Here is a 24,209-nt window from a genome sequence, read left to right on the forward strand (position 1 = left end):
GGATGAGGCCACAGCATCATGAGACCTGGGATACCTTCGCTTTAGCCCTGCTCCTCTGCATCTTTCTGTAGAATCATCCTTCCCTTGTCTCCTGTGGAGGGATCATTTTTGGAAGGTTGTTTTTTTTACAGCAGTATAGTGCAGTGATTAAGAACCTGGCTTCGGCCTCAGACGGACCTCAACCAGCTGAGGAACCTCAGTGGGCCTCCTCAGTTTCTTCCTGTCTCTGTAAAATGGAAATAATAGCAAGCCGTGAAGATTAAATGACAGTGTATGTCAAGAGCCCAGCCCATTTCCCACGCAAAATAAGCTCCCTCAGTAAAATCTGAAGAGTGTCTAATATGTGCCAACATAGAGTAGGAAGCAAGACAGACTAGATCCTGGTATCAGGAGTGTCCATGCGAGTGGGGGTGGACAGATAACAAACATGAAAAGATGGACAAGATCATTTCAGTGATGTGGGTAGTGAAGAAAATAAGACATGGCCATGTGCTGGAGAGTGTACCAGAGTAGGGAGGGATGGCCACTTTATAGTGAGTGGTCAGGGGTGGCCTCTTTGAAGACGTGACATTTTGGTCAAAATGTTGGAAGAAGCCAGCCATGCAAAAATGGCCTGTGCAAAGGCCCTGGGGGCAGTAACCAGCTTTTATGCTCTGAAGTAAAGAATGCCAAGATGCTGGGGGCATAGGGAGTGAGGCAGAAAGTGGCTGGAGAGGATGCTGGCACGATAGGCAAGGGCCTTGTAAGCCCCAGATGTTTGGATTTTATTCTACATGCAATTGGAGAGTCTTTGTAGAGTTTTGAATAGAGAGTGGGGTGATATGGTCTGATTGCCATTTTTTAAAGGTTTGGCAACTTTAGGAGAGACCAGCTTGGGATGAGATGGGCAGGTATGGAAGTGCGAGACCCATTAGGCAGCATTGTAAGAGTCTAAGCAAGAGATGGTGACAGCATGAGCTATAGCATGGTGACAGCAGCGATGGAGAGAAGAGGACTTTGGAGAGGACGTGGACAGGACTGGCTGATGGATTGAATGTGAAGGTGAGGGAGAGAGGAATCCTAAGTTTTGCTTCTGAGCAGCCGGGTGAAGGTTGTGCTATTTACTTGACGGCAGGGCGGGCGGCGGGGGGGGGGGGGGGGTAGACTGAAGGAAACGTTGCCTTGGGTGGAAATAGAATTCCATTTGGATATAAGCTTGAGATGCCAATAGACCCCCCCAAGTGGAGGTGTCAAAGAGGCAGATTTGAAAGGGCTTTTTTGCAGGAGCAGCTGAGGACACAGGCAGGACACAGCCTGTTTTGAGCTGAGACAGCCTGAGTGCATATCTAACTGGGGCTTAACCCTCTTCCAGCCCTAAGCTTCTGGATTAGCTTTAAGGGCCTCCCCCACTCACCCAACAGCCCGGCATGACCCACATCCCTCCCTGAGCTCCCGAAGGGCTCAAGGCTGCTCAAACCACAACCCTGGAGGACTCCTAAAGGCATGCAGGTGGAACCTTGGGCCCTGTTGTGTCTGGGGGCAGACGCTGGCATAGCTTGACGCAGCTAGCCCTGAAGAACCTTTACAGAGCATGCCAGGCATGTGTAACACGCTTTACAACGGAACTTCTTAACCTCATGTCCATCAACCAATCCCAGCGGATAGAATTCAGGGGGTCTGTGAACTTGGATGGGGAAAAAAAATACTACATCTTTATTTTCGCTAACCTCTAAGTGAAATTTAGCGTTTTCTTTCATTGTGAATGTAGGTGACAAACCGTAAAAGTATGAGTGGTACCTGTGATTTTTGTCACTAATGGAAAGCATAGATATTTTCATATCGCATTACAGTTTTTCAGACATCTAGAACTATTTATGTTCATCGCTACTTTGAAATTACCGGTCATCTTTGCACTTGCTACTAGATATTACAGCAATAAGGAAGCCTGTTTTATTACTGTAACATAAATATACTCTTTTTAATCGTTTATGAATGTTCTTTAAATATTATAGGTTTCCTTTATAATCCTGTTTTATTTTAGGCTTCCCAGATTGCCAGTGGGACCTATGGCTCAAAAAAAGTTAAGGATTCCTGCTTTAAAGCACGATCTTATTCCCATTTTACAGATAAAGATGCTAAGTCTCCGAGAGGTTGAGTATCATGGCCGGGGTCACATAGCTGGTGAGTGACTGAGCCCACATTAATGCAGATCTTTCTGATTCCAAATTTGATGTTCAAACAGTCCTGTCACCGCCTCCACAGTGGCCCCATCAGTGAAACCCACAACCAGTTTAAGCAGAATCTACAAGCACAAAAACCATTCGTATTTTATCTGAAAAAAAAAAATAATACAGCTTTTGCATTCTAGTTCCTAGAATACACTTGTGTTTTTTAGTAATAGAAGATAGTTTTCCTTACTAGTGAAAATGTTTAATTTTCTGTGATGCTGAATTGTGGGAGGGAAATGGAAGTCTGAGAAGAGGTACCATGCCCATCCTGTGTCCTTTAGTGTGTCTCAGCCCACCCCTGTGTCCCCCGTGGGTATGTGACCAGAGACAGAGAAGCGTGATTCAGCTCAGTTGATTCTCATGCTTCCTTGTTGGCAGCCCTTGAGCAGACGAGAAAACTGAGGCTTTGGGCTATCAGGTGGCTTGCCTGCGGCCATGTAGCTTCAGCCAATGCAATTCTAGTTGAAGCTCTTCCCTGGCTGCCGCTTTGGTCCGGTTCCAATGTCACAAACTCAGCTGCGGGATCTTAAGCACATTACTTACCATCCCTGGCACTCAGGTTCGCCATCTGTGAAATGGACTGGCCAGTGTGTCTACCTGTCTTTACTTGGTTGTTACACAGTATGAATGAGATGACTGTGAAATGCGTGGCACAAAGGAGAGGCTCAACAAAGGATAGTGATTATCATGGGCCAAGTATTGCCAAATTTTCAGAGGTTCTCAGGCAGGGGCTGGGTGCTGAGGAGGGCAGGGACCGCCTTGCTGCCTGGGAGGAGAGATGGGACGGTCACCACGTTCCCGCCAAGTCCAAGAGCCAAGTTCAACCTGGGGTGTAACCATAGCCCCATGCTTCCTAAGTGAGCAATCAGGACCCGGGAAGAGGGGACAGACTCAGCCTCTTATCCCTGACTCTTTGTCCCTTCCTCAGAGCCCCAGCACCAGAGTGGCAGCTTCATTTCACGCGCCTCTATATTTAATAAGCAGGACCATGACAAGGTTTGGTGACCTCAGGGCCCAAATGGACTGTCTGCTGGCATAAGTGGTGCTTGAGTCATTTCCCAGGAACGAGCGCTGGGCAGGCTTCCAGGAGCTGAATTTACCCTCCGATTCTCTGCATTCCTCTCCTCCTCCCCACCCCCACGCTCCATTATAGAGTCTCCAACTTCATTGTCTTCAGAAGGCCAAAGACCATGATAGAAAGCAAAACAGGTATTCATTCACTAGCGCCGTCCATGCCCCCACCTCATCAGAGGCTCAGGTTCAGTGTCGGGGGAGACCCCAGAGGCCTGAGACACTGACCCCGGACCTGGGGCTCCTGCCTGGATGGGGGCTCCCAGGTTAACATGCATGTTGAGGACACAGGTTCAGTGGCCTATGAGCCCAGAAAGATGCAGGCAGAATACGGTAGGAATTGATAGAAGGAAAAGCTGGGACAATCGGAGCAGGATCCACGCGAAGGTGGCATATGAATTGGGCTTTGCAGGATGGGCAGAAGCATGTGTATGACTAAATAAAAATAAAACCTTCAAAGAGGAAAGAAACACATAAAATGGAAAGTAATAATTGTTTCACCTCCCACTGTCTCCAACCAATTCCTTATTCCTATGGCCGAACTCTTAACCCTTTGCACTCGCTTGCTTTTTTCTCGATTCCTTTATTCTACTCGGGATTTAATTTTTTTAAATACCCTAGATTTTACAAAGTGCGGCAGTAGAATAAAAAAACTGGAGTTTCTTTTCATACAAACTTATTTATTTGGATTTTTTTATATTTCAAATTATTGATACATTCAATACAATTTGACATACGAGCTGTTACCGATGCTAACCGTGTCGAGTCATACTCGACATCCCAGTGCAAAAGGTTAATATTTTCTTGTGTAGTCTTTTAGCAATAATCTCTGAACATCTAAATCATCCATCTGTCCTTCCATCCATGTGTGTGTGTGTTTTTAAGTACAAACAGGATCATATAACATTAACTTCCCCTTTTTTCTTAACAGCCCCGCTTGGTGATCTTCCCATGGAGATGCACATGGGGCAGGTGGCTTTGACCGTGGTGTGGTCCTTGCAGGTAGCTGGAAGGGCATGGGCCAGCTGAGAAAACCCACAGTACGCAAGAGGAGCTTGGGCAGGGAATGAGGGAAGCAGCTCTGCCGAGTGGTTAGGAACTGAGCCTGATCTTTGAATGAGAAAGATTTGGGGTTGAACCCCCATCCTAGCACTTTACAGCTGTGTGACCCTGGGCAAGTTTCTTCACCTCTCTGAGTTTCAATTTCCCCACCTTTCAAAAGCAGCTAATACTACCTCCCATTAGGACTGTTGGGGACTTTCAGGGAAAGCACTTACCCCTCACAGAGGCAGGTAGCACATGCGAACGGGCCCCCCCGTTTTTGCTGGTGTCGCTGTTGTGTGTCGGATGGGGCAGGGGCAGCTGAGGCTGACAGGTAAGGCCAGGTGCATGTTCGGTGTTTCTGGAGAGATATTTAGAGAGAGGAGGGCCAACAGATCGATCTGAAGCTTAAAATAGCCGGGAAGCACAAGAACAACAATAAATAAATGGGTTCCGGTGCTTTTAAATCTTGGCATTTTCTCATCTCAGCTTAGCCGGTCCAGACAGCTTCATCAGCGTTTACTGCTGGGCTGGCAGCACATGTCTCCCCTGGCCCTGGCCCAACGCTGCTTTCAAGAAAATCAGATCTAGAAACATTTGGATCTTCGGTGCTGGGCCTGCCAGTCATGGATGTAAGTTGAGGATCAGGCAGCATGGGGGACTGTCCCATGTGTGTGGGGAGTTAAGGCCTAGGATATCAAGTGAGAGGGAAGGTGGGACCTCCTAGGAGGTGGGGGTGAGGTGGTGGCCAGAGAATGGGGTTACTCATTCACTCCCCAAGTATTTATTAAGCACTTATTATGCACCAGGCGCTGAGAATACAGTGGTGAGCATTAATCAAATGCCCATGCAAATAAATGTTTACCAATTGTGATAGGCTCCAGCAGGCTGAGACCAGGTGAAGTAGGGCTCCTCATCTGGTCTTTGGGGCTCAATGCAAGCTTCCCCCGAGGTGTAAAGAATAGATAGGAGATAACTAGGCAAAGCGGATCCACGTGTGGGGATAATGTTCCAGGCAGAGGGAACAGCACATGCAAAGGCCCTGTGGGGGGAGATTCTGGCACATGCCAAGGTGGAAAGAAGCCAGTTGGGACCAAAAGTTGGAATAGAGGGTGGTGTGTTAGTTCTGGGAAATGATACAGGACAGGTAGGCAGGAGGCAGATCACGCAGATCACGGGCTTGAGGGAGGGTTTTGGTCTTTTATCTGGGAGAAATCCCAAGCAGGCTTATCTGCATTTTGGGAAGATGGATGTGGCTGCTCTGTGTCCAGCAGCCTGGAGCGGGCTGGAGTGGAAGCAGAGGCTGTGGCTGCCATTAAGGGGCGAGTTGATTGTGATGCCCTGAGTCCATCAGAGCCTGAAGAGTTTGCCCCCGGATTAGGTGGCCAGGACACTCCAGCAGCCCAGAGAAGCTGCAGCTGTTCCAGCAGTTGCTTCAAGACTCCCATGCAGTCATCTCCCTAATGGCCGTTGTCTTTTGAGCACTTTCTCTGCACCAGACACTAGGCAAAGCCCTTCTCATTAAATGCTCGTTAGAACCCTAAGGCAGTGGCTGGGGCTATTTTTATCCCCTTTTACCGAGGCCCCGAGAGGTTAAATCACTCAGCGAAGATCACATGGCTCAGCCTGCACTGTCCAGCTCCTCTGGGCTGACAGTCCCCGGGATTGGTGTCCTCGGGGCCCAAGCCCTCGGCTTCTGTCTGTGGCTGTAGTGACCCTCAGCATCGGGTCTGCCCTGGCCACACAGAGAACTGGTTCAGAGCTGAGCTGCAAAGACATTGTCATGTGTGACCTGAAGGGACACAGCCCCATGGCCCTTCCTCGCTCATCCCTCCCTCCCAGCCCCTGGTTTCTGGCAGTGCTTGATAGCCCTGCTTTAAGACATGAGCTGAAGTGGCCACATCTCTGGGTTTCACATGTCGCCTGCCCCCTGGGGAGTCACACGGTCTCTGCTGCTTGTTTTTATTTTGCTTCTTTATTTCCTTTCCTCTCCTTCTTTCCCTCTGCTCCCACCCTGTCCCCATCTGTTGCTGCCCCATGGGGGTCTTTCCTCACCTCCCAGATGTCCAGGCAGGACGTGGGATGGAAGCAGAGGCCTCCTCCCTCCTGGTCTTCCAGGAAGGAAAGAAACTGGCAATTCGGGCAGCTGTTACCTGCCAGGCACTGGGCTAAGCTGTGGGCATGCGTGATCTTACATAACCCTCACAGCGGTCCCGTGAGGTGTACACATCATCTCTACGCTACAGATGGGGACACTGGGGCTCAAAGGATTTAGGTGTCAGACCCAAGGTCACATGCTACGATCTGACTCCTGATTTAAAATATTTTGCTTCCCAAACTGTGCATGTGAGTCACCTGGGGAATCTTGTTAAAATGCAGATTCTGATTCAGGTGTTCAGGGACTCAGCGTGAGATTCTGCGGAACTGAACAGGCTCCAGGGAGGCTGATGCTGCTGATCCGGGGACCACGCTTTGAGTAGCATCACAAGGAGCTGGCAGATCTCCCCCGCCCACCCCCCCCCTTCCCCGCCCGCCTCGACTGCCTCCTCAACAACATTGGTGCAGACGCGTGCCACCATGGCGCTCCATCCCTCAGTGCCTGCCGCCTCCACAGGCTTTCCACCATGCTTAGACATCCCAGGCTGACTCTGTATGTCCCAGACTCCGTGCGGACAGACCACGGTCTCCAAGGCTGACCATTGTTGGAATGTGGGGAATGGAGGCCCCATGCCAATAGGGCAGAAAATTCAGGCTTGTGACGCCCAATCAGTGCTCTCCATTATTGCTTCATTTAGGAGTCAGGGGTCTCGGGGTTCTAGTATTGTCCCTCTTTAACTTGCTGTGTGACTTTAGGCAAATTACTTCCCCTCTCTGAACTTCAGCATCCCCATCGGAAAAATGCCTTTACCTCTGCCCTGTTCTGAGGATCCAATGGGAGAATGTCTAGTTTACAGCATAAAGGGTTTTTATGAGCCCCAAGACCCCCAATCTCAGTAGGTGGGAGAAACCTAGTAGGGCAGAGAAGCAGGTTCAGGTGGCACTTAGGTGCTGGGGTGGCGGGAACCTCACTCCCTGACAGACCTCACTGTTCTCTATTTGAGAGCGCCACACTTCCTGCCTGCCTTCCGTCAGGCGTTGGTGATAAGCATTGTCAGATGGCTCCCCTTCTTCAGTTCAGTGCCTGTAATTCCATCGCTAGTGCATAAGACAGAGGACCTGGCCCTGGGGCGGGGGCGGGGGGAAGGACTCTGTGGTAATACCACCCCACGGGACACATCACTGGTACACGAAAGAAGGGAATGAAGACGTGTTATTTGTTTGACATACATTTACTCTATGTGCTCAGTGAACGTGCTTTTTTACATAAGGCAGACTCACCTGTGGCTACATGGGACAGGAGTCAGTGGGGGTCTGCTAAGCAGGCCTCCTTGGCCTCCCTTCTCTGGCCCTCACTGACCACATGACCAGGGAGGGCCTGCTGGGGCCCAAGAGAATCTGTTTCCCACCAGCTTTATCTGGGAGCTCACAGATCTGGGATTCTCATCATCTGACTACTGGAAAAGGAAAGGCAGAAATTTCCATCAGGGAATAAATGGATGGGGAAGGAAACCAACTCCTCCTCCACCACCACCACCACCACCAGCACCACCACCCCACCCCCCCCCCCGCCCCAGTAAAGGGGAGTGCATGAGAGGGAGACCTTGCAGGCATCACAATAATGTGAAGCAGAGATGCCCAAACCGACCTGGGAAATGGGAGCTCTACTCACCCACCACCTGCCCCCACCTACCCCACAAAGGTTTAGTGAGCACCTACTCTGTGCCAGGTACTACTCCAGGTGCTGGGAGTCAACAGAGGACAAGCCCGGGACCCTGCCTTCGCGTAGCTTACATTCTAAGGGGACACAGACAGTCCCTGGGTTCATGCTGTGGCTAACACACGGCCATGCAATCTACAGTGACCGGGTGGGGTACGTTGGGGAAGGACTCTGTCACCGAGACTGAATGCTGGGTATGTGGCCTAGGTGTCCCAGGTGGGGCCCAAGGGGAGAAGAAGACCGCTTTGTCTGCCGCTCGGGGAGGGCGGGAGAATCCAGGAGATGGTGGGAGAGGAGGCAGGCCCAGGCTGTGCAGGGCCTTGCAGGCAAGTGATGACTTCAGGTTTTTGTCAGTGAGAAGTCAGGGAAGGCTTTTATGCGGAGAGTGAGCAACAATCTCTAGTCTCAGCTCTGCCTCGAGCTCCCTGCCGATGGTGGATGTGTCCCCTGCCGTGGCTCTTTCTCCCGTGGTCCAAACCAGCGACTTGCTACCTGGGCTTCCTAAACTCATAAAGACTTGCAAAGTACTAGCAGGGCTTTGAGACTCTCCCCCCCCCCCCCCCCCCCCCACACACACACACCTCCTCCGCCCCATTTCAAAGTTCAGTAGATAAACCTGCTCAGAGCAAGGGACAGAGCTCTCTTCCCCTGCCCCACTGTGTTATTATCAGCTGTGGTCAACCTGGATAGACGGCTGGAGGTTGTGGCAGCAAAGAATTTGGGGGTTGAGTCTGGATTCACATTTTGCTTAGCAAAGTCATGCTACATTCCTGAGCCTTAGCTTCTTCTGTAAAACAGGTGAATTTAAAACAATAGTAATGTATTTAGAGAGAGACATTAATGTGAGAGTAAAACATTGATCAGCTGCCTCCTGCACACCCCTTCCTGGGGCTTGAGCCCACAACCCAGACATGTGCCCTGACCCGTAATCGAACTAGCAACCTTTTGGTGCAAGGGACAGTGCCCAACCAATTGAGTCACACCTAGCCAGGGCTAAAATAGGTGAATTAAAGAAAGTTTTTTTAATTCTCACCTGAGGATATGTTTTCTTTCTTTTTTAAAAGTTGATTTGAGAGAGAGAGGAAGTGTGAGAGAGAAACATGGATTGGTTGCCTCCTGTATTCGCTCTGACTGGGGATCAAACCTGCAACCTAGGTGTGTGCCCAGAAACATTTCTGGTGTGCAGGACAATGCTCCAACCAACTGAGCTCCCGGGCCAGGGCAGAATGGCTGGATTTTAAATATCCACTTTGCTGGGCTCCCATGTGCCACTCAGGCACTTTGAGTGGGTGGATACCGCTACTGAGGGAATGGCTTCTTAGTCTGAGGATTCAAATTAGCCAGGTAAAGCCCTTAAATTGCCCATGAAATAGTGTGTATGAATAATAGCTATGAGTACATGGGCATGGGAGGATATAGCATTCATGTGCAAAATATAATGTCACCATATTTCTAATATGTAAGAAAGAAATAGAAATTTGGTTTTATATGTATTTGTTTTTTGCCAAGTTCATAATGTTCAATTCACTCAGGCTAAATAAGAGTACGATGAGTTGCCCTGTATGGTTTTTAGTTCATAAAAATGGAAAACCTAATTAATCAGCTTCCTCATAATCCCTCCCACTTCAAAGCCCAACGTCCTGGTGGGCTGTGGGGGTGGAGATTCTGCAGGGGGTTCCCCTGGGAGCCCAGCGTGGGAACCACAGGGCCAGATGGGCTGTGAGGCCCCTCCTGGCTCCCACGCTGTGCAGCAGCCTCAGCAGGGGCAGTTGTGGGTTGAATGTTGCTGAGTCATCTCTCCACAGGTCAGGTCATGTGTTGGCTGACGAGCCGAGACTGGTGTATTAGTGGCAGAACCCTGGTCCTGGATTCTTGGGGAGCTGACTTCAGCCCCTGTCCACTGGGCTGGGGGAATCCTTAGCTATCTACTGCCTTTTCACCCATGTGATAGTCCCTTCTCTGCTCAGATCCCGCAGGAGCCAGCCACCTTGGGGCTGCCCTTCCTGGGTGGCAGGGCCACCCCATGGGCTCCTGGCACAATGGCAAGGCTACAGTCAGCTCTGGGCTGAAGATGTGAGCTGGCACCATGCTGGCCTGTTGAGCATGACATTTCCTCAAATGCCATGAAGGGGCTGCCTGACCTTCACTCTCCTGCCAGGACCCCCTTTCTGCCTCTTTCTGGGTTATTTATAACAGTGTTAACAGGTTAAAAAAAAAAAAAAAAAAAGGCTTCCCAGCCGAGTCCTGGCCCCACTCCCTCAGCCTCCCCTGCCAGCCAGGGCAAGAGACACATAAATAGAACCCAAGAACACGGACACTATAGGACCCCAGAGAACACCTGCTGACGGAGTGTGCTGGGTTCTTTCTTTCTTTCTTTCTTTCTTTCTTTCTTTCTTTCTTTCTTTCTTTCTTTCTTTCTTTCTTTCTCTCTTTCTTTCTTTCTTTCTTTCTTTCTTTCTTTCTTTCTTTCTTTCTTTCTTTCTCTAGGTCTCTGGCACTTTTTTTAGATTTATTTTTATTTTATTGTTGTAAAACATACACAACATAAAATTTACCATTTGGACCATTTTTAAGTGGGCAATTCAGTGGCAGTAAGTCCACAGACAATGTTGTTCAAAGTCATCACTCTCCATTCCCAGAAATTTTTCATTATCCAAAGGCAGGTCTTTTTTTCGTCCACCTGACACATGAGGATGGCTGGCATGTGCCAGTTCCCCTGCCCCCCGGGCATATTCAGATTTTGAGGAAACTCCAAAAGGAAGGCGCCTGCCGGTTGATGATTGCCACCGTTCGATTAGAACGTCGGTGGCTGCCCCTTTCAGTCAGTGTGGGATGGGCAGGTTTCCCAGGGCCAGTGGTACCCTCTGCCTTCCTTCACTTCAGGAAGAGGATCAGAACCCGAGTGAGTGCGATGGGCGGTGGGAGGGGGGGTGTAGGATGTCCTGGGTGCAGGGAGAACCTTGAATCTGCTCTTCTCTCTCTCTTCTTAAGCAAAATCTATTCCTTTATCAAACTTTATTCCTTTCCTTATAAATAGGGCAAGTATTTTGCAAAACTGAATGCTACTCACCACTTTGTTGGATCATTGATTATACCTTTGATAAAAGTTTAATGATAGTTCCTTACAGCATGTTAGAGTTTTCCCAAACACTCTCCCATCCAAAATACCTCATTGGACCAGGCTGGAACAGTTCATTCCCCAACAACCAGGGAATTATGGACCCCATTGTAGAGATACAGAAACTGAGGCACGGAGTGATCTAGGATGTGATCTAATATCATTTTAGTCACTTGCATCTATAGTAACTCTCACTGTCTCATTCCACCCAGGCCAGGATTAGGGTAAGGTCAAGGAGTATGCCTTGGCTCTGGCGTAAAATTTACAGAGATGCCAAAACATCAGTAATCAAGATAAATCCCATTTTAATGCAACTTTTTAAAATAATAACAATGGGTGCCAAAATATCCAATCTGAACAAAAATACCAAATTTAAAAAAAAAAAAAAAGAAAGAAAAAGGATAGCAACAATAAGAGTGCCATGCCCGGGTATAGAGGCGCCTACAGCCAAAGGAAAAATCAGTATCACTGACCCCATCTTTACTGAGAATTTTGATATTTTGCTCAGCATAATTTTTTATATTTTGATATCTTGCTCAGCATAATTTTTTATATTTTGATATTTTGCTCAGCACAGGATTTTGTGTTTGTTTTGTTTTTTTAATTTTGCATTGATTTTGATTTTTTACAATATTGCATTAAATATGATCTGTCTTGACTACTGAGTTTTTTGGTGCCCAAGTCAGGTGCCTTTCTCTCCTAATCCTGGCTCTGATCCCACTTCCAATCTTTGTGGGCCTCCCGTGACAGAGGAGCCCCCTCCGGGTCCCCAGCCTCAGGTCCTCATATGCTAAGGCCTTTGCAGCCCCCCCTGAGTGTCAGGAGAGCAGCTGAGGGTGGCATTTGATCCTGGCAGTCTATTTTTGTGCCTGCCCTTCAGCGACTGATAAAATGTTGCTCTCGGTAGAGCTGATGTGCTGAAATGGTGAGTGTCGATGTCAGGTGGTTTGTGTGATCGGATATCTTCATTCTTGACCTCGCAAAGGGGCCTGGAACCAGCAAAGTAGCTCTCGTTGGTTTTGCTCCCCCCGGAGCTGGACAGAACTCAGCGTTGTCTGGTAACAGGCTGCCAGGCCGTTTGGCCTCATCTACAGACAAAAGGTCTGTGTTGCGTTCTCTTGCTTTTGTGCACTGCCCTTTACGAGGTGCCGCCACGTTTATTTCACTTGGATGATTGAGCACCTACTACGTGCTGGGCATCATGCCAGGCACTGGGGAAACAGCAGGGAACCAGACCGACATGGGCCCTGCTCACAGGCAGCTACTCTCTAGGGAAGGCAACGACACCCACGTAGATAATTGAAAAGTGGAGCAAGTTCTGGAGCGGGGCGGTGGTGACGGTGGCACAACAATGTGAATGTACTTAATACCACTGAGTCACACGCTTGTTAAAATGGTAACTTTTCTGTCATGTAGACTTTGCCATCATTTTTTAAAATACTGGGAAATAGGGGTAGATCTCAGAGAATTAGAAGCACTAATTGAGGGAATGACAGCAGGGGGATGGGTCAGGGAGATGGGGTAGCCACTTGAGCATACGGTGGTCAGCAAGGCCCATCTGGGAAGGACACTTAATCTGGGCCGGGGATGATAAGAAGGGACCAACCGTGCAAAGATGGAAGACAGAGGAGGTGGCGCAGGCCCAGGGAGCTGCCAGCACAGAGGCCCCAGGGTGGAAACTCAAGCTTTCCTACAGTTCTTGAGGGAGCTGGTCTCTGGAGATGCCCCATAACCAGCAAGCGATGAGCCAAGGGGGCCCTGCCTCAACAGAGCTTAACAATGGATACCTCACAGGCTTTGCAGTTTACCAAGCACTTCTCCTGCCACTCTCTTTTGAATTCAAGAGGCCCTTGAATTCAAGTGCATAAAATTGACTGCAATCACAGGTGAATACAATTGTGTGTATTACGCTGCCCCAAAACACCTTAGCTCGCTGGCTTGCTTGTGTCACAGAGTATATTTCAAGCTTTTTTTGTGTTTTTTTAAAAAAATGAAACTCACACCACCTTCCCAGGCCTGAGGCAGCCTTTACCCCTTAAAATACAGCCCCAACATGTACCAGGACCTGCAGTGGGGCAGGGGAGGAGGGAAGGGAGGCATAGCTGATGACAACTTCTGAGACATCAGTGCCCTGGGAGAGGAGTCTGGGTTCTGCACAGCCAGCTGCCAGGATACCCAGGAGCTGATCCATCCTCGGTAACCTCACCTGGGCACCGCTACAAGAGGCTTTACACATTGGATAAAGGGCTGCTTGCAGGCAACAGGGAGTGGGAAAGGAGATGCCTGAGTAAGAGAACACCGGTCCCAGGAGACTCTCGTGTCTTACTTTCCCTTGCCTTTAAAAGGGGAAAGATCTAACAGAAAACATTTTGGTGTTCAGGCCTCAGCCGTTGAGGAAGTGGCCGGTCATTTTGGAAAGAGCTTTGGATGGGGACCCTGAAGATCCCAGTTCGTGTCCTGGCCCTGCCAGGAAGAAGCTGGCTAAGCGGATCTTGGGTGACTCCCCATTCGCCCTTTCCACCTGCAAAATAAGGCGTTAGTCTCTAGAATGCAGGCTCTTCCAGGGCCCCGCCCCCTGGCTCTGCGGCGTGGCAGTCCATGGTGCGGATTTATTTCCTGTGCTGTGGAGGTGGGAATCCTATACAATAGTCACCTTATCTGATGAGAGTGGGAACTGTGGCTGGAGGTGGAGGTATAGGGAGGGGAATTCCGAGGGAAGTGTCAGTGAAAACACAAAATCATAAAACATAATACCTAATATTATCTTTTAATGAAGCCGTATGTCACGTTCATTCATTTTGCCAGTCTTTCGCTGTAGACTGGTGCTGGCACTGAAAATCCAGGACGTCTCTGCGTAGACTACACCCCCAATGCCAGGGCTCCCAGTTCCAGAGTGGGGATCCAGTCAGTGGGATCGAGAATTTAGGATCTTGTCAAACAAATCTGAGTGCAGAGTCCTTCCAGATCCTTGCCAATTTCTCCTAATCTTTTACTATTATCTCACCAGCACATACTTTTATAGCACTTTTAAATTTTATTTTATTATTTTTAAATATATTTTATTGATTTTTTACAGAGAGGAAGAGAGAGGAATAGAGTTAGAAACATTGATCAGCTGCCTCCTGCACACCCCCTACTGGGGGTGTGCCCGCAACCAAGGTACATGCCTTTGACTGGAATCGAACCTGGGACCCTTCAGTCCCCAGGCCGACGCTCTATCCACTGAGCCAAACCGGTTAGGGCATATTTTATTTATTTTTTAAAATACATTTTTAGCCCTAACTGGTTTGGCTCAGGAGATAGAGCGTCAGCCTGTGGAATGAAAGGTCCCGGGTTTGATTCTGGTCAAGGGCATGTACCTTGGTTGCGGGCATATCCCTAGTGGGGGGCTGTGCAGGAGGCAGCTGATCGATGTTGCTCTCTCATTGATGTTCCTAACTCTCTATCCCTCTCCCTTCCTCTCTGTAAAAAATCAATAAAAAATATATTTTAAAAAATACTTTTCATTGATTTCAGAGAGGAAAGGAGAGAGAGAGAGAGAGAGAGAGAGAGAGAGAGAGAGAGAGAGAGAGAGAGACATCAATGATGAGAAAGAATCATTGACTGGCTGCCTCCTGCACCTTTCCCCGATTGAGAACTGAGCCCGCAACTCGGACATGTGCTCTGATCCGGAATCGAACCGTCACCTCCTGGTTCATAGGTTGATGCTCAACCACTGAGCCACACCAGCTGGACACAGCACTTTTTAAAAAAAACACACATCTCAACTTTATTGAATCCTTCCACAGCCTTCAACGTAGTTTCCCTTGAAATCGCTTCTTTTGTACTCGTATTTTCTGTGTATGAACCATTTAATTATATTTTTGTAATTATAGTAATCAATGGGTTTGGGAAGAAACACAACTGATTCCCAGTAAACAAACAACCCAGTGGTGGGAGCAGATGTGCGAGTGACCTAGAGCAGTGGTCGGCAAACTCATTAGACAACAGAGCCAAATATCAACAGTACAACGATTGAAATTTCTTTTGAGAGCCAAATTTTTTAAACTTAAACTATATAGGTAGGTACATTGTTATTAACTTAATTAGGGTACGTGGTATTTTGTGGAAGAGCCACACTCAAGGGGCCAAAGAGCCGCATGTGGCTCGCGAGCTGCGGTTTGCCGACCACTGACCTAGAGCATCTCCTGCGGCTCCAGGTCACCTTGGACGGTTTTACTGGAGGAGATGGAGGATGTTGCTTAACCTGGCTGGTTGATTCGGTGGAGGCTGGTCAGGGGAGCTTCCGCTGTACCAAAGGCCTGAGAGGGGGCCTGGTTAGGATTAGCATTGGCTGCAAATAACAGAACACCCCCCTCCCGCCCCCCAAATCACCAAAAAGTTCAACAAGCTCCAAGTAGTTCTTCTGTCACATCAGAGGTAGATGTCCCAGGGCCAGTTTGGCATGTCACAGCACTGGGACCCCAACTTCCTCCATCCTGTTGCCCTGCCTACCTGGCAGAGCTGCCCTCCCCAGGTCACTGGTAACTGCCATCCTCTCCGGTTGGCTGGGTCTGGCCTGGCCTTGTAGCTCAGTTCTGAACACTGCACCCCATTTTGCTCTCTGGGCTGGAGAACCCACGCTCGCCAGATCTGGTGACCCTCTGTGGGGTCGCCTCACAGCTGCATGGCTGGGGCTTGGGGCCGCACTGTAAAGGGCTGAGCATCACGAGGTTGTGCCGGCAGGTGTGGGGCCAGATGCTTCCACATGGGAAAGGTCTTGAATGTCAGGCTGAAGTGTGAGTGTTTTTGTGGGAGATCCTTTCAACGGTCTGGTTCATCTCTAAGTTCAGGCTCTTGCTTTTTTAAGCTGGGCTCAGGGCCCCTCCGTTTTCTACTTAATTTTTCTGGAGCGGACCTTGTGTTGAGGATTCCCGAGTCTTATTTCAGAGGATGCTAAGACCAATTACTTTTCCTACTGTTCTCCTAGAAGCCTCTTTAGAAGTTTTCAACTAAGTTAATAGATTGGAAAGATTAGATTTTTTTTTTTTTTAATGTAAGAGAGATGAATTAGTCACCACTTTTTTCACTGATAGGTGACAGTAACTCCAACTGGCATGTAATCTAGAAAGGAAATTTACTCACAAACTGCAGAGCACGGGCACTAGCCTGGCTCGGGCACAGCTGGATCCAAGTGTTTAAGTTACTTGTTTAATGTGGGGAATCTACCTCTCTCTCTACGTCGTGGTTCTGCATTCCCCGTGCCGGCTTCGTTCTTAGTCAGGCTCTTCGTGGGTGGTGACAAAGATGACTGCCCGCCTCTCCAGCCCCCTTGTCCAAATGCTCCAGCAAATTCCTGGTGTTCCCTCCCATCACCGCTGAACCAATCCAACCAGTTGTGGTCCTTGGATGAAGTACATAAATTAGCCAGATTGTGGACCTCCCGGGTAGAGGGGTAGGGTGGCTTGGGCTGCCACCACTGGGAAGGGCATAGGTAGGGGGCCAGCCGAAGAGCAGAGGTGGGAGGAGAAGATTGTATAATGAAATGGCTTTGTGGGGACTTCACGAATACACCGCACTTCCTTCCTAGAAGGCAAGTCACAGGGCCACAGGGCCAGACCAGGCCAGGTCTAATCCATGAGTAGTGGCTGCTAAGGCTCCAGGTTGGGCAGGCTCAGGCTCAGCAGGAAATAGAGTCATGATCACTTGACAGATACTGTGAGCGCTGATGACACTGGGGTCGGGGGGTTGGTGGAGGTTGAAGGGACACAGGATAAAAGAACCGGTAGGTTTAGGACTGAGGGGAAGGGTCAGAAGACAAATTCGAGAAGCAGTGACCCTCTGAGAGCCCCAGATTTCCCATCAGTCAAATGGGGATGCCAACCATTGACTGCTTCCTGCATCTTGGGAAGGTACCAATGAGACCATGGCTGTGAATGTCACTTGAATGGCAACTGCAAGTGATGTATCTGACCGTCATTGCTGGGGTGTCTGACACGTGCGAGGCTCCTACCCGTGTTACTTTATCTTTGTAAAATCCCTGTGAGGTAGGAGACTTTTTTCCTCCCCATTTTGTCAGTAGAAACTGAGGCGGCAAAAGGTATGTCCTGACCTCAAAGGACTAGTGTTAGTGCAAAGCCAGGGGCTAGTTCTTTGTCCTCCTTGTCTAGGCCTCTTTCCGTTCCAAGACAGTCCTTCCCTCTGCACCGTTCACTTCCCTCTGTAAATTATTTGTTCATTAAATGCTGTTTTACCTAAACATCTCCTCTAAGCCTGTGTGGATTTCAGAGATTAGACACAATCAGAATTGTATCAAATGCTTGAGCAAGAGGGGTCCATATGGTCTGTCTGTTTGACGTGCTCTTTTCCAGAAGGGGCAGTGAGAACCCGACTGAGGCGGTGACTCATAGAAGGATGCATCGTGAGGAGGGACAGACCCAGAAGCCAAGCTCTGTCACTGTAGCCACCCCTCCCCCTCCTGCTTCCTTCCACTCAGTAACTCAGAAAACGCTCGCTGGGCCAGGCACTCAGCGAGGCGATCTGCTGATTGCAGTCAGGAAAGGGGAGCCACCAATTTCTCTGGAAGATGCATTCTTTCTTAAGCAGGGAATCGATTTCCACCAAGATACACAGGCTTCCAACGAAGCCACTTACGTGAATCTGGAGGAAGCACCATTAATTCACTGCCAGGGGCATTTATCTCCCTGGCTTGGGGCAGCCACGGCCCTTATCTGAGCAGGGTGTGGTGTTGCTGGAAAAATGGGTGCGGAAGGCCCAGCAACCAGATGGGTCCCATGGCAGGGGTGTGAGCAGACCTATCGGGGGGAGGGGCTGAGGGACTGAGGGGCCGTCCAGGTGAGGCCGGTGCACAGTACAGCATTTCTAGCCCCACACCTGTCCTGCTCAGCCCTGAACCTGCGGTGTGACTTGGGTGTTTCTCTGCCCTTGTCTGAAGCTCTGTCTCCCCATCTCTGAATGGGAATAAATGGTCTTGAATGTTCCTTCTCACGTTCAGAAGCAGGATGTCGGATGATAGCAGGCTTTGTAGGGAGCCAAGAGAGTTGGATTTGAACCTCAGCTTCACCTTTCCGGGATCCTGGGTGCTATGGGTTGAATCGTGCCCTCCAAAAAAAAAAGACGTCAGGACCTCAGAATGTGACCTCACTTGGAGATAGGGTCTCTACAGAGGTAATCGAGTTAGAACGAGGTCACAAGGGTGGCACCTAAGCCTGTATGACTGGTGTCCTTATTAAAAGGGGACATTTGACACCGGGACAGACAGACATAGAGGAAAAACATGTGAATAGATAGAGGGGTAAGACAGCTGTCCTCGAGCCCATGAGACAGGCCTCAGCAGGAGCCAACACCTGGATCTCCCACATCTGGCCTCGGGACTGTGAGGCCATCCGTTTCTGTTGTTCAAGCCCCGGCAAGCTCATACAAGTGACTCCATCTCCGAGTTTCCTGATTAGTCACGTGGGGACTGGGACACCTGCCCTGAAGGGTTGTTTTAAGAATCTGATGGGAAGATGCCTGCACTGCCCTCAGCGTGGCCCTCGGCAGGTAGTGAGCGCTCAATAATAGCAGTGGCCTGGTCCTGTGCTGTGACCTCCCAGTTCCACCGCGGGGCCCCGGCAGGCGCCCAGGCGCCGGTACAGAGCAAGAAGGCCTCAAGTCAGACCTTTCCGAGAGAACTGGGTCATCCCGGCGCCCCTTCAGAAACCTCTCCAAATATGGAGAAGGCCGGGAGATCGCAGCTCATGCAGTGCTTAAAGGTTTTTCGCCAGAGTGGCCTCAGCCCTAATCGACAAGGCCGCAGAGCTGAGGTTTCTGCATTTTTATGTCCTGGACACACTTGGAGTGTGTCGAGCTGCTATGGGTAATCAATAAGGGCAGTAGTCATGGGCATTTTATGGGTGTTTGTGAAGGAGGTGACATGGTTTTGATGGGAAGGATACTCACTGGGTGACCCCGAGTGAATCCATTATCCTCCGTGGGCCTCAGTTTCCATGTCTGCAGAGTGAAGGAGGGAGACAGGAGTTCTTAGGCAGCATCTCTGAAGGCCTACGAGTTAAGTACCAATTCCTTGCACACGTGTGCATCGCACACACGTATTTCATGGAGAGCGTCAAAGCTCTCCGTCGCTTTTGTTTGGTTCTTGAAGGGGCCTCGGAAGCCCAAATTGTCCACAATAACCCGCCGGGACAGCCCCTCAGGGCTGCCGATTCCTGGCCTGTCTGGGGGTCTGATGATAAAGTCATTGCTCAGCCTCAGGAAGCAAGTCCTACAGAGCCAGGTGCTCTGTTGCTGGGATGAAGGGGACCTGACCATAAAGGAATAGCTCCCCACAGAGGTTATTGCTGGGGGTTTTGCTGGCCAGGGATGCCCCAGCTGCCCAGCACCCTGTGTCTCTGCGTTGGGCCCTCCGCCTACTCCACAGGCCCTCCTGTGTCCCTCCTTGCCCTTCTTTTGGATGCTATACCAGCCGAACCCATCTGCCTGCTTCTAAGCGGGTCCCACCCCCATCGTACTTGGAGCAAACCCCAAATCTCTTACAATCCCTACCTGATCCGCCTCCACCTGCCTCTCTGAAGGCATCTGGTCAGTGCCTCCTGCTCTGGGCTTGGTCCCCACTTGGGCCTCTGCCTTTGCTGGGCCCTCTGCCTGGAACGTTCTTCCCACCTCTTCCACCACCTGGCTCCTCCTTCCAGTGTTAACTCAGATATAGGCTCCTCCAGGAAGCCTTTCCTGACCCGCCCGCCCGCCCCCCCCCCCCCGCCCCGCCCCAAAGTAAGATAGATACCCGCTCCGTTAGCCTCCATCAGCGCACCTGGTTTGTTTCAGCAGCACTACCATGACCTATAATGAAATATTTATGTGTTTTCTTCCCCCACAAAGATGTCCACTCGTGAAGGAATGAACTGAGTCTTCTGTGTCACTGTGCCTGGCTCATAGCATTTACTAAGTGCACCCACTAGCATGGCTACAATTAAAATGAGTGAGTGCCCAGTGCTGGTGAGGGTGTAGAGCAACTGGAACTCTCACACCGTTGATAGATGTCCAGTGGTACAACCTCTTTGGAAAACAAGTTGTAGCTTTTGTAAGTCACACACGCACTTACCATGGAACCCAGCAAGTCCACTCCTAGGTATTTACCCAAGAGAAATAAAGACATATGCCCACACAAAGGCTTACAAATATTGTAGACTTCATAATAGCCAAAAACTAAAACCAAACAAGTTGTCCATCTAAGGAAGTCCCCAAGAGGGAACTGAGAATCCACCCAAATGTCCCTGCGGCCGAGGCAGTTGAGTGGTGGTCAGGGTGGTGGCAGGGCCTGGGGTGACACGGTGCTCAGTATTCGTGGTTGTTGAATGCACGTGGGCTGGGCAGGTGGAGGGCTCAGGTGGTTGGGGTGTCCCTGGAGGCAGAGGCTGCCCGAGCACCGTGCTCCCTGGCCTGAGCAGGGGACGGGCCACTCGAGAGAAGCTTGCTCTGGTGCTACCCATGCATGCCTCTTACAAAATGCCAATTAAGACATTTGACCTAAATTCGGATAAAAGCCTTTTTCCTGTGTCAAGTTGAGCTAATAATATACATTTATTCATAATTTATGAGGCCTAGTAAGTGGGAACAATTAAGGAAAAGGCCTCGCCAAACCTATTTCTCCTGTCACATAAGCTCTTTTTTTTTTTTGTTCTCGAATGCAGTTCTGCCCCCTCTGCCTGCCATGAAATGCTGTTGTTTTTATTATTTAAAAAAAATTGGTTACTATTGCTGTGAGTTACCATTGCTTGAGCACTTGCCAAGCCAGGCTGTACCGTTCTTTCATCTTAACCTTATGAGGCAGGCAGGGGTTTCCCATTTTACAGGTGAGGCAGCTGAGATTTGGAGGTGAAGGGACCGGCCCAGGGTTTCACAGCGGCTGACCGGGGGTCATGATTCAGGTCCGCCAGACCCCTGGGCCTACGGTATTCCATTTCAGGGTCAAGTTGGCAGGAGCCCTCCTATTGGTAACTGTTAAACTTGGGAGATGGGGGTGAGAAAGCAATCGCCTTCTGATTGGGGAGGGGGGGTGGGGGGAAGGGGAGGGGGGTTGGGCCTGAGAACCTGCATTATTTCTAACATGGTCCAGCTGCTGCTGACACCGCCGGTCCTGGGACCACACTTTGAGAAGCACCGGTTCAGGCAGTGCTGCTACCAGAGTCCACACCCCCACTGGCAGGTGGGCTCAGGGCCTTCCAGACCTTTTCCCGTGTGTTGCATACGTGTTATTGTACCCAGAGAAACGTGTAGCCTGGTTTTCCTCTTTACACATGTGGAATGCCTACGGGTATTTTGCAGTTTAGTTTCTTGTCTAACATGTCTTAAAGAGTATATACAGCTACCTTGTTCCCTTCAACAGCACCATAAGAGTCCATGATACAGGTGATACTAGTTTTATTTATGTTGTCTAATAATGGGTGGTCTTCCACATTTTAGACTTTACAGATATTCCTGTAAAGTCCCTGGGAACACGGGTGTTTGTCCACAACATAGTACTCACTCGATAACATCCGCCATTATTATTATTTCGATATTTGTTGCTTTATTATTAACTAGAGGCCTGGTGCACGAAATTCATGCATGGGGGCGGGGGTGTCCCTCAGCCCAGCCTGCACCCTCTCCAATCTGGGACCCCTCGAGGATGTCCGACTGCCCGTTTAGGCCCGATCCCGGGACATCCCTCTCACAATTCAGGACTGCTGGCTCCCAACCACTCGCCTGCCCACCTGCCTGATTGCCCCTAACAGCTTCTGCCTGCCAGCCTGATCACCCCCTAACCACTCCCCTGCCAGCCTGACCGACACCTAACTGCTCCCCTGCCGGTCTGATTGCCCCTAACTGCCCTCCCCTGCCAGCCTGGTCCCTCCTAACTGCTCTCCCCTACAGGCCTGGTCCCCCCCAACTGCCCTCCCCTGCAGGCCTGGGTCCCCCCCAGCTGTCCTTCCCTGCAGGCCTGATTGCCCCCAACTGCCCTCCCCTGCTGGCCATCTTGTGGTGGCCATCTTGTGTCCACATGGGGGTGGCCATCTTGTGTGTTGGACTGATGGCCAATTTGCATATTACCTCTTTATTATATAGGATATGGAGGGATTGTTGTCTTCCAGAAATCTCCTTCCAGCTGGGGGCAGGCACGGAAAGGAGTAGGTCTCTATTTACAGATCCTCGTGAAGTTTTCAACAAAACATTGCTGCTAAGAGAAAAGAGGTGCTACGTGGGCAGGGCCTTGAGGGATATAGAGGAGTGAGAGGAGAAGGGGAGAGAACAGCGGGCAGGATTGTACTGCCAGGGCCTGGCTTAGCTCCTGGTACATTCAAAAGATGCAAGAGAGTGGGGCAGAACTTGACATTTCTTGGTCATTTGGCAAAATGGCCTTGGCCAAGGGCGGCTGAAGGTCCGGCCGGACTGGCAGCATCATGAGTAGGATGGTCCCCGCTTGGGGTTAGCCAAGCTCAGCTCTGACCAGCCTCCCTCCTTCCTGTCTCCTCAGGGTGTGGGGTCCGAGGAGGAGCAACTCTGCGCTGACTTTCCAGAGCTTGACCTCTCCCAGCTGGATGTCAGCGACTTCGACTCGGCCACCTGCTTCGGGGAGCTGCAGTGGTGCCCCGAGAGCTCCGATACCGAGCCCAGCCAGTACAGCCCCGACGACCAGGAGCTTTTCCAGGTATGACCTCCCGCGCAGCTGCCCCTGCCCCGCCGTGGCCCTCTCTGCCCCTGAAAGCCCGGCTCCGCTCACACCACCTTCTTCTGCACTTGCTCACGCAAAGAGGTCTCCTCCTGGGACTACCAAAGCTCTTAGGACTGTGTCTCTTGCCCTGGATCTGCACTTGATCTTCGGCAGCTCTCATCCTTGCCAGGCCTCTGGAAAGTGAGGGTTGGGAAGAGCTGCTCCCTCTATCCCCCGCTCCCCACCAATCCCAATCAGAACCCAGTCCCTCTGTGGGTCAGGGCAGGTTCCAAGTCCTCCCTTCCCTGTGATATCTTACTCAATTCTCTTCTCTCTCCTGTGAGGCAGGCATGATTATTTCCCCATTTTGCAGATGAGGAGACTGAGGCTCGGGGGGTTGAAGGCATGTCGCCAGGGCCAATTACCTAATCAGTAACGAGCTAGATTCAAACCCAGTCTGCCTGCCTCCCAAGCCAGGCCTTTATAGCCACGATGATGCCATAAGGGGAATGCCTCACATTTACTGAGCAGCTGCTCCGTGGCAGGACTGCCCTGCTTGCGTATATTAATTCACTTAATTCTCTGAACAACTCTCAGACATAAGTACAGTTATCTCCATTTTTCAACTGGAGCCTAGAGGGTCTTTAAAAGAGGCAGTGCTGAGAACCGCTGTGTATACATACGCCTCTCATCCTGCGAGCTCCCAGCCCCGGGGCACGTACTGGGTGATGTTTCCTTTAAGAAGCCCTCTAACGTGGAATACTAGGATGCCTGAGGTTTGCTTCAGAATAAAGCAAGCTCAGGAACATTTGAGATCTGGCTTCCTGGCATAGGTCATCAGTTTGGCTCAAATGAACTCCCACACAAAAAAGAATAAGGCAAGCTCTGCGTGCATTTGCGTGTGTGGGTGTGTTGGTGACCTGGAGGGTAACAGATGAAAGGAGATTGGCCATGTTGTTGAGGCTGGGTGATGGGTACATTCAAGTTCATTATTCTCTCCTTGAAGTGCGCTCCCCCATGAAGACTCGGGGGAGGAGACCTGGCTCCCTGCGCCTGTCTGGCACTGTAGTAATAACAACAGCAGCATCCTATGTGCCACTTGCCATGCAGGTGCGCCATAGCGTCACCTTGGATGGTCCGGAAGATGATATCATTGCCTCTAGACACGGTTACGAGCTCACTCTGTGTGTCAGGCACTGTGTTCATCAGTGCACGGAGCAGCCTAGAGGGGAGAGAGATCCTGGATCAGCTGACACGTAAATAAAC

The 24,209-nt window shown here is 50.2% G+C and overlaps 1 protein-coding gene across 1 annotated transcript in view; it reads left to right on the forward strand.

The window, feature by feature from the left end:
- Positions 1–24,209, forward strand: part of PPARGC1B (PPARG coactivator 1 beta) — a 104,848-nt gene that overhangs the window by 49,581 nt on the left and 31,058 nt on the right. The window contains exon 2 of the mRNA XM_079771631.1: positions 22,767–22,940. Within this exon, the coding sequence (XP_079627757.1) occupies positions 22,767–22,940 (174 nt within the window). The remainder of the gene's footprint in view (positions 1–22,766; positions 22,941–24,209) is intronic.

Source organism: Cnephaeus nilssonii (assembly GCF_951640355.1).
Source record: "Cnephaeus nilssonii genome assembly, chromosome: 5".
NCBI classification, from domain to species: domain Eukaryota; kingdom Metazoa; phylum Chordata; class Mammalia; order Chiroptera; family Vespertilionidae; genus Cnephaeus; species Cnephaeus nilssonii.